At 43.4% G+C, this 11,142-nt stretch overlaps 1 protein-coding gene across 1 annotated transcript in view; it reads left to right on the top strand.

Moving 5' to 3' along the window:
* SORCS3 (sortilin related VPS10 domain containing receptor 3) overlaps positions 1 to 11,142 on the top strand; it is a 214,017-nt gene that overhangs the window by 46,391 nt on the left and 156,484 nt on the right. Inside the window, exon 3 of the mRNA XM_019471642.1 lies at positions 2,757 to 2,856. Within this exon, the coding sequence (XP_019327187.1) occupies positions 2,757 to 2,856 (100 nt within the window). The remainder of the gene's footprint in view (positions 1 to 2,756; positions 2,857 to 11,142) is intronic.

The following is an 11,142-nucleotide window of genomic DNA, read 5'->3' on the forward strand; positions in this document are numbered from 1 at the left end:
AAAATTTGGGAACCAAATTTTTTTTTTTTTTTTTTTTTTTTTGTAAATACTTGTTTTCAAATTAAGCAGTTTGGTGGTAGGAGTTTAGCAGGTTTGAGTATTGAGCCATACACTAGATGATTATAGAAGCTGAAATGGCTAATTGTAGATGCCTGCTTTTGGAAAAAATGAACCATTACCTATGCAAGCTTTCAATTTCTTCATCTCTAGAATAGAGATAATATTTCCCAGTATGGCCCTTGGGACTTTGTTAGTTTTTATGGATTAACATGAGACAAAAGCTTCAGAGGCTTTGGATAGGAAAGTGCTATGGAAATACAGTATATTATTGTGATATCCTTTGAGACGTTTCTGTGAAGGCAGTGATGACTGTCATGATAATAAAGAAAGCCTTAGAGAAGTTAACGAAATAATGATCCTACTTCCTTTATAGCTATTCTTTGAAAGGGCAAATGCAATGAGTGATAATGGTTTAATGAGAAAGAGTCATTAGGGCATCCAGCCTGCATCTGTAGAAGTGCAAGGCATTTTGGGAGATTTGAAAATGACTCGGAGAACAAAACCAAAGCAACTCTGTCAGAATATTAAACTGTTATTTGTATTCTCTTTTAATGCTGATTGAAACCAGTGATCTCTTTCCCTGGGTGGTGGCTGGTACATGTGTAGTCCTGAATGTGGCTTGTTCAGAGCTCCAGTGATGTTGGAAGGGTGAGATCAAGGAAGTACCTCAGTGCTTGCCCTCTGCATGTTACCCTCTGCTTAGAGCTTAGCGTTATTTGAGGATTTCTGACCTGTTGAATTTGCATGTATAGGAGGCCTCGTGTAGTGGAATTAATTGGCCTGGATTATTCAGTTTTATTAATTGAGCTGCTTCAGTTTCAAGTTTGGCTGGAGGGGGAAAGCTGCTCGTTTTTTTGTGTGGTATCGATACCTCGCGAGGCAAGACCTTCAGATTCTTTGGATGGGAAAGTACTATGGAAATACAGTGCATTATTGTAATATCCTTTGGGACGTGTCTGTGAAGCCCAGCGAGTATCAATACTATGCATTAGTACAATAGAGTATTAAGTGTAAATAGAGCTAGTACTAGCTCTATTTTAGTATTAAAGAGCTAAACCAGAACACAAGGAAGTTGTTTAAGACTTGAAGCACCCCTGACTGCTGTGTGTTCAAGGGAGGAAGGTTGGTTCAACCCATTTAAGGAGGAACCAGTTTGCAAAACATTTAGGAATTGTGCTTGAAAGATGCACAGAAGCAAATGTGTTGGAGCCACATCAGTGATAAAACAAGCTTTTGACTTCATGGGTCCTACTACTTGGAAGCCTGAAACCAGCCATCTGGTTTTGCGGCATGGCCTTTTCGGTGTCATTCTGGACTCCACTAGCAGCAAAGGAAACCAGCGGAGCTGGATGCAGATTCTGGCATTGCTCAGTTTCTGCAGCCACTTGAGTGGGAGCCTGGAGCCGCTGGGTGCAGTGGCACTGTTCATTGTGATGCCAGAAGGGTGACGGGCCATTTCTCTGCCAGACAGACAAGGAGCAGAGGATTGGTCTCAGGCAGAACCTCAAAGCTGCGGATGCTGGAGGCTTGCTGAGCTTAGAAAGTCAGAAAATTCCTGGAGCTAGTTACTAGGAAAGGCACTGAATTTGCTACGTGTTCTCTAATCACCTGTTTAGTAAAAAGCATGATTAAAGAGGAGGGCAGGGGCCATGAATTCTCATCTTAATAAAATCATAGCTATGTCCAGGTAGGCTTTTTGTGAGGGTCTTTCCTTGTCTGCCTGATAATGATTGTGTTTGCTCTGTCCATATGATAGAAGCTGTGTAGAGTCAGGAGCTAGGCTCTCCCCACTGTTCGGGTGAGGTGGGTGGGCTTTTCATGCAGGTTGTGACACCTCTCCTAAAGCAAGCTGGTGCTGACCACTCTTCAGGTGTGGGATCCTGTGCTAGGTAGCTGTTGATTTGTTCTGGTATGAAAAAACCTGTTTGTTAGGAAAAGCAGAGTATGAAAACAGCAGATAAACAAGCAGGGCAAAGTGAGGTTTCAAACATGCCCACAAATGAGGAGGAGGAAGCTACAGAAAACCCTCTGTGACGAAGCAGCCCTTTTCCCCAGTCACGAACGGGTGATGCCACCCCCAGATCATCTGCTCCTCCGGGTGGGATTTGCTAGTGTAGGGGCCTGAATCTGTCTCTGTAACTCAGAAAAATTAAATGCCTGGCACAAAGTAGGATGGGGGTGACTGAGGACTCAAGATGCCAGTTTAGGTACATTTTTATCTAGACATGAGTTCAGCTGTTACAATTCTGAGCCGCATTTGGATCCCTATCTCCAAGTCAAAAATCAGCCTACTTAAATAAAACTGTTTCTGATGGGTTTAATTTGGATTCTTCTGTTAGGTTTGTCTGAAAGAGAATTTGTGCTAAGGGTGCTGCTGAGATCAGTCTCCTCTCACGTAGATATCATTTGCCATCCCACACTGGCACATGAGAGCAGAGCCTCCCCTAAAGTCCATCTTCACAGGTGCACCATAGCTCCCCAGGTGCATAGGATCAATTGATGCAGAGACAGGCCCTGCACCAAAGAACTCAATTTTTCTTCTCTTTTCTGCTGCCCACCCTGAATGAAACACAAAACCTCAAGTTTTAAGGGTAATAATGCTCAAGCTGTAACTTTGAGCATCTGTTCATACAGTCGTTTCCTTCCCCTGAGCTCTAATAACCACATAAATTCTTTTTGTCTCCTCTTTTCTCCAGGTCAACAGACTATGGCACTACCTATGAAAAGCTAAATGACAAAGTAGGCCTGAAGACTGTGCTGAGCTACCTTTATGTCAGTCCCACTAACAAGAGGAAGGTAAGGGAGAGCCATCGAGCTGGTAGCTATAGAAACAAAATTACTCTTCATTCTGAGAGGAATTATGATCCTAAAGTGAAATCAGTTGGTAATTCACAAGAGCTTGAATTTGCTGTCTGAGCTGCACTAGTGCAATTCCATGGAATTCAGTAGAATTATGCCTGTTTTTGTGATAGGGATGGAGTCCTTAATCTCCTGCTGAATATGTTAGAGAAATAAAAAGGTTGCTTTTATTTGCTTCTGATTGTTACACCTTTAAAGAAGCTGAACTCACACAAATGTTTCTGGGACTCTTGCTTACACTGGCTTTGGCTAATACACCTCTCCCTGCCTTCTCTGTTTCCTTATTATTAGAAATACTGAGTAAAAGGTATTTATTTCTGTATTTGACTCTTTTCCCCTTTATACTTTCCCTAGCTAGAAGTTGGAGGTAAAGATGTAAATGACATTTTCATTGGTTACATCATGTAGGGGGGCTGAAAGCAGAATATGCCTGGGAGAGTGGGTGGGAGACCTAAGATTTGATTTGAATGTGTAGGAGAGAAGATGAGGTCATAGCTTTCAAACCCCCTGCTCATGCTTCCCACGTGATGCAATTAGGGCTGCAGCTGGCTCACAGAGCACAGCGCAGGAGTTACTACTCAGTGCCTTTTTGGTTTAAAATTATTGCCTGTGTTGATTCAAGGGAGGTAGTGGGACAAAGACACTTTCAGCTACCCACAGAAATCAATGTGGGAGGGCTGCAGCACATAGCTAATTGCTGGCAGTGGAGTTGTGTTTGGATGGGGTGCAGCCCATTCTGCTTGATCACTTCCACACTGCCCCTCTCCTGTCTCCATCAATAGGTTTCCAAACTAGTATTTTGCTACTTGTACTGTTCTTATTACTGCTATTGTGTTTTCCATCACTGGTCAGTCTGCAGAGGTTTCAGGATTGATGTTTATTTCAGTGTATGCAACCTTAAGGCAGTCATAGCTCTGATTACTATTGGCAACAATATATGTGTGTTTGGATCTATAGAGGAGAGAAAGAATGCTGTGGGCAGGGGTCAGCTTATATTTTTTCTGATGCAGAAGCTGAATTCTCGTGAAAACTACTTTGACTTCTTTTTTCTGAGCAAAATGGAATGAAGATGTTTTGTAACGAGCTCTCCTGGCCTTCACACCCCTCCCATATCCAGTATGGTGGGCACTGAAGAGTTAATTCTTCCTCATTCTGTTTCCAAAGCAATTCTGCCCACCCAAAATAGGAGGCAATATGCTCAGTTACAAATCCTATGTCACTGGTGTAAAGTCTCCCTCACGAATCGGAGTGCTAGGATATATGATTATCTTCTAGCAATTTCTCAAGCTATTGAGCTTTACAGATTAGCAGTCTTTTCTCTCTTTTTTATTAATAACACCTACATTTCGTCATATAGTGGCATGCAGACCAGTCTTTACCTGTCGTTTTCTTATTTCAGATGACAATTTTTTAATTTTTTTTTGTCTTATGTCTTAAGGAAATGATTTCTGGACCTATCTGTCTGTCTTCCCTCTTCTCTTCCCTTCTGAAAAATCTTTTGAAATGGAGAGTTGAGCTGTAAGGAAAACCCGTAGGAAACCAGCTTCAGTGCTGGCTGCTGCGGGAACAACTTGTTTTCATTCTTTCTACCTCTGCTAAATATATGGGTACTGTTACTGTGCATGGTTAAACTGCTGGTTTGTCTGAACCCAGAGCTGACTGTGCTTTGTTCACCATCAGAGCAATTCCAAACATCCATGCAGCGTTTGAAAAATGCCTGGAGAAGGTGTCACTGGATTGGAGCATCTGGGATCTGTCAAATTCAATATCAGGTTTATTGTCCACCCATGCCTTACAGATTCATGAGGTTGTGCACTGCAAAAAATGCACTTGGGTTGTAATCTTCTCCAAGTCTCTCTGGGTGAATATTGTTACAGTGGCCTGCAGAGAGTAAGCATCATGTTTTTGCTGGGCTCCTGAGGATAACCACCAATAATGAATCACAAAGCAGTAGGTGAATCAATTGCACCCCAATAGAGAAAGTCCAGATCCCTTGTGTTTCACCTCTAACAGCACAAGTGCTGGCTAGTTGAACGCCATGCAGTGATCTCTTGTGAGCCTCAAAAATAGGTCTTTCTTTGAGGCAATAAACGGGGAGGGAGATACCGAAAGTAACACGTGCACAGGCCCTGTGCACACACAGTGAATCGTGCAGACCCTTTCCAGGCAAGATATTTCTTCTGAGGCATTAGCTCCCAGGTACTGATTGGACCCTGTGTGCTTCGCAGCTCCTGTCAGTTTTTGACGGGTTTGCACACTGTTGCTAGCCTTGTCTGCTCATTAGTGCTTAGAGGATTAGCAGTTACTTGGAGGAGGGGAAAAGCTTTCCATACATTCATTCCTAATTGATTTACTAGTGAGAAGGATAATTACCTCTCAGCTACCCTGCAGAACTACAGTGGGAATTACCTGTCAGATTTCTTTGAAGACCCAAAATGCCTCTCTTCAGCTGTTAAATAGGAATTATGCATTCAGCCAAATGCCAGTTATATAAACATAATTTACCTGAATTGTGGCATAACCCTGGGCTCAGTTATGAGGCAAGAGGATTTAAATGCTGGCTTTTTTCTTTCTTCTTTTAAAATAAAAGCTTTTTGTTTCTAATTTCTTTTTTGAAAATTTTTGGTGGGAATATTGTAAGGTTTTTTGGCAGCTTCTGCTGTATTTCACTGCTAAGTGCTGCCAGGTCATGGTGGGACACTGATTTCTCAATACCAACATCTCTGCTTGTTGCAATACGGGGGATCAGATGAGGCCAGAGTTGCAATACAGGGGCTGAGCAGCTGGGTGAGGCATGGCTACAACCCATGGTCTGGGAGCCTGTGTCATTCCCCTTCTCTCTTGGTCCCAAGAAAGCCACACCTGATGCATGCCTTACCTTCCTGAATTATGGCACTCCAACACCCTTTTCTTACAAAGTGGATTCCTTTCTGGAAGAAGAATTGAGCTTAATGTAGGAATGATTTGGTGAAATTCTGGAACACGTGCTACACGTGGAGGTCAGACTTGATGACCTAATGGCTCTTTAGGCCTTAAAGTATTTAATTCTCTTTGGGTTTTATCCTGCTCCCAACAAAGTTAATGTCTGAGCATCTGCTATGTAACATTGATGGCAAAAGCAAGTCCCCAGTTAGCTTCACGTATCGTTGGCCTTCCTCTTTTAAGCTAAAAACTCTTGTTTCTGTTTGGGTTATATATTTAGTCAATTTTATTCCTTTCATGTTCTCTTTAGGCTTCCTTCTAAGCTGTTCCCGTGTGTGTCTCCCATCCTTAACTGGAGAGCCCCAGAAGGCTGTTGAATATTACCCCTGTCTGTATTTGGTGTCCTGCTGAGTACTGAAATGCCTTTCCTGACTCAGCAGACTGACAAATGCTGGAGCAGCCTGGAAGCTGGTCCCTCAGTCCTGCCCTTTGCTCCTCAGTGAAACATATCAGTCACTAGTGTTTATCAGTGGGCAGAATCGCCGTGGAGAGATCATGTCTTTGTGCCTGAAGAGGAAAGAAGCAGCTGAGGGGGGAAGAGGTGAAGAAACACGATCTCTATGGTTATCATGGTGATAAATCCAGGACAGCCTTGGTTCTCCCTGGGCACCTCTTGGCTGCGCTGGTGTTTGGCACTTAGAGGCCAGATTCAGTCTGTGGGTGTTCCTTGGTTTTACACGTTGCTACTGGGAGGTATCAACCCTCCATGTGCCTAGAGTTAACCAAGGCACAGAGCTGCGTAGCCAAGACTGAGCTGAGGTGGCTTTGGCTGTGTCCCCACATGGTGCTGGGCAGAGGCAGGGCTGGGTCCCAGAGTGCCTGCTCCCAGCTGCTGACCCAACCTGCTGATGGCTGGTTTTGGAGCTGAGATAGAGGGTCCCCATTTCCTAGATATCACAAGAAGATATTTGCAAAACGCACTTTGCCATTGTGTAATTTGAGGTTTGCAGCTATAATTAATATAACAACATGCAGATACCAAAGGAGGTTACTGAGAATGCTTGTTCCCAGCTATGATTCCTCGTGCCTGTCAAGTATCATTGCTGGTTGATCTGAGAGCAGCCATCATTTGAAATGATACCACCCTGGAGTGCTGACATAAGGAAGCAGTCAAGCAGGCTGCAGCCCATTGTGAATCTGTAGCCTCCGGCTGCACCGGAGCAGCTTCGTGCCGTGAGCCAGGACTACTTCATCTTCCTTTGGAGCAGTCGTACTGCTAATTCCCTTCTCCTAAGAACTAACAAGCTCAGGGCTTCGCAACACTTTGCAACTGTGTGTACAGCCTCTGCTGCTGGGAGCTGAAACTGCCAGACTTGTGTCTGCTCTCCTGCAGATGCTTGGGCTGTTTCTTCTTTCACTTGCACACTGGGGACTTGTATTTGGATCAGGAAAATCTGCATTGAGTTCTCATTAATATTATGACATTCCAAGTGATCGTTAGACCTAGCAGTCAGACAACTCCGAAGTCCTGAGGGCTATGGCTTTCTTAAGACTTACTGTTTTGAGCCCTGGTGAGAAGCCAAGTGCCTGCAGTTTTGACACTTCCACCACCATGAAGATGCTCTAATAGGCAGAGTGTATTCTAGGACACGTCTTCCCCTTCAGTGCATCTGCCCACCCGGCTGTGTGCCTGAGAGACCATGAGAAGCATCTGCTTTGCCCGATTGACACATAGGTTGCAACAAGCCTGGTAATTCTGTGGTGAACTTCAGAAAGGAGAAATTTTCATATTTGTTTAGCAGCACCCCTTCCTTACAGATGAATGGGATTTAAGGGCAGATGGTTGAGTGCTCTGAAAAGCTGAGACTTGCAAAACGCGTAGCTTTGGCTTTTCTACCCTATAGCCTCTTGTCTGTCTTTAGGGATATGACAAAAGGCTGCTTACTCTCTGCTGGGCAGAGATATCAGTTCCCTGCTGACCTTTAGTTTAATGCTATATTTTGGGTGTTAGTTATATTTTACTAGAGGCAGATTTTCACAGCAGTCTGGGAATTAGAATTGTTTATTTCTTCCAAAGCACTAAGGGAAAAAGTCTCTTCTATTTTAATACGAACATTTCTCTTGACTTTTTAAATTCCCATTATCTTTCTATCCCAATTTTTTTTTTTTTCTTTTTGGTTGTTGAAAACTTTCTGTTAGAAAATTGGATAATTTCCACAAAAAATTAAGCCTGTGATTCTTTGATTACCTGCCTGCACTTCAAAATGGCACTGTTTGGAGCTGAAGTGCTGCAAGTCCCTATTTTCTAGCATGGGTTGGTCTGCTGGGTAAGATCCCCTATCCTGAGAACATTTGCTTTCTTCTTGGTTGTCAATAACGGGATTCATTTTAGAATTGATGCTTCACAGTGGGATGCAAAGTCCTTCCAAGGGTAGAGAAAGAAGATGAGAACAGAATTCCCATATATCTGAAACACTGCTCCTTTCAGGCACTGAGGTGCCATTTTGAATTTCAAGGAATTGTTGAACCATAGATTTCATGTATTACTTTTTCCGTGAAACGTTCTGTGAAGAGTGCATATTCTTGGTGAAGGTGTTGTTTAGTTGAAAACCCAGTTTTCACTATGAAACTTTTATGTCTACCCTTGGGATTCCTGTGGAGGTTGAGAGGATGGAGTTAAAAAGCATTTAAAAGAAAAAGAAGAGAGGAAAAAGGAAGAGAATAACAACTCTGACAAAATCAAACCAAAAAGCACTTGCCTGTATGTAGTATTGCTCAGATGAGATGTGGATAAACGGGAGGTCCTGATTGCATTTAAGACCCGGGGTGACAGTTCTGATGTCTTAGAAATACCTTCCTTCATGAATTTGCTTTGCAATTCAATTGTGGATGCAGTCGTCTTTAGCTTTTCTCCTGCGCTGTTACCTTCGTTGTTGTAGGCGATAACTTGAAGAATTAAAAGGTCTGTAGTCTTTTACGCTGACAATCTGCACAGAAATATCACCCAGGTGCAGTGACTGAAATGAGGATTCCCCCAATTTTTCCCTTATACCAGAACTGAAGCATTAGAGATTTTATTTATAGATAGACCTTCCAGCTAAGGGATTTGAACAGTAGTTGCAAACAGCATTAAGCAGAAATAAAGTTACGGTGCTCAGTTAAAGAGAAAATGGTTTTGCAGACTAGTTTTCCAGTTGTAATAGAGTCAAAATGGAGGGGCAGTCCAAATCACTGAAGCTGTAAAAGCCAAAGGCATGCCGCACCTCTCATATCTAGTCATGCCTCTGAACTTGGCCGATCAGAATGAGAAATGTTTAGAGGTACTTGGAGAGTCAGGAGCTCTGAAAGCTAAATCTAATTATATTTGTTTGTTTCTGTGCAGCTTCTTGGGGATGAAGTGCAGCAACTGTTTATGAGCTGGCAGAGAGCAATGCTGCGTTGCAGTTCAGGTTAATGAAGGAAGAAGTTAATTGTGGCTGTAATATTGAAATTGCAGAGGAATGCATCTACCTGACTGGAAACTAGCTAGCACATTGGGAGTGACACGTCCTCTTACAGAAGTTGGAGATCCTAAATGAGCACAAGTCGCTTTGACCTCCTCTTTATTTCTTCTTGCTCACTTGGAGAGTAATTGAGAGCTGTCCTGGCCTAACCCTGTCCTGGCCTTGTGTATCTCCAAAGGGAATTCCTCAGCTGTGATTGGAGCCTCAGGGCAGAACCATGGTCCAAACTGATTTTGGTTTTGCCATCATTTCTTAGTTCATTTGATCCCAAAGGGAATTCCACAGCATTTTGTTTTCTCCTTATCCATCAAATGTGTGATAGGCTGATGAGGCAGAGGTTCCAGCATGCACCTGATGCTTGATAACCCAGCCTGAACTGAGCTGCCATCCTTTGCCACGGCTCCCATTAGTCATCTGCTGCTTTTTCCTAAGATTGCATCCCAAGCTATCGGTGAGGAACTGAGCTCTGGAGTATCCTAAAGCCATTTGGCAGATGGAAGGTTTCTTTGGACCCTTTTTCCTTTTTATGCTGACACTGTGATAAACTGCATGTGCTGCAAACTGACACTTGCTGGTGTGATCTCAGAGAACGTATTTATAACACAAATGCAATGGGGCTGAGTTAGTGCCAAAGGGCAGGAGTGATAGAACTAGTTGTTTCTACTGTCTTTTGTCCCTAATCTTTCCCTTCAGCCCAATGAAATACAGTTACTAAATAGCTCTTGGTTTTGCAGCTGCCATTAACAGGGCCTAAATTACCTGAGCTGCAAATGGAGTTGTAATTGTCTCTTCATGCACCCCTTCTCTCGTCCTGTTGAGCTGTGTATGATGTTCCTGTGCTTCTCAGCACTCCAAAAACCATGCCACCCAGTCCAGAGCCTATGTGGGCAGAACCTGCCTACTGCTATACAGGAAAGGCTGTAGCTCTGAAACACAGCATCTGGGTTAGCTGAGCTCAGATTTGTCTGCCCTGGTTATACCAGTGGATTGTACAAATGTGACTGCGATCTGGTTAACATCGCAGTGTATTCTGCCTCGTAAATACACTTCAGGGACAGTCACTGTCAGTCTCCAGAACTGACAATTTAAATAGAGTAATAAAATGCGAATGAAGAAGTGATATTTTTCTTCACTTACTGATGAAGCAAAGATGATTTCCTCAAGGTCACTGACAACATCCATGGCAGAGTCAGAGGATATGTGACATGATGTGTTTTATCTACAAGGTGCAGTCTTGTGAGCTGTTGTGCATGGGATTGTCTCTACTTGTCCGATTAATTCAGCTTGAATTTGTCACCTGAGAAAAGAGAGAATTTTTGTAAATGTTTGCAGGAGAATGACCTGAAGCTGTGTGAAAGTGTCCTGGTTTCGGCAGGGATAGAGTTAATTTCCTTCCCAGTAGCTGGTACAGTGCTGTGTTTTGGATTTAGGGTGAGAACAATGTTGATAACACACCGATGTTTTAGTTGTTGCTAGGTAGTGTTTACACTAGTCAAGGACTTTTCAGCTTCCCATGCTCTACCGACTGAGAAGGCTGGAGGTGCACAAGAAGCTGGGAGGGGGCACAGCCAGGACAGCTGACCCAAACTGGCCAAAGGCATATTCCATACCATGGGACGTCATGCTCAGTATATAAAGCTGGGGGAAGAAGAAGGAAGGGGGGGACGTTTGGAGTGATGGCGTTTGTCTTCCCAAGTAACCGTTACGCGTGATGGAGCCCTGCTTTCCTGGAGATGGCTGAACACCTGCCCACCAATGGGAAGGAGTGAATGAATTCCTTGTTTTGCTTTGCTTGCGT

Source organism: Aptenodytes forsteri, unplaced genomic scaffold (assembly GCF_000699145.1).
Source record: "Aptenodytes forsteri isolate BGI_AS27 unplaced genomic scaffold, ASM69914v1 Scaffold15, whole genome shotgun sequence".
Lineage (NCBI taxonomy): Eukaryota > Metazoa > Chordata > Aves > Sphenisciformes > Spheniscidae > Aptenodytes > Aptenodytes forsteri.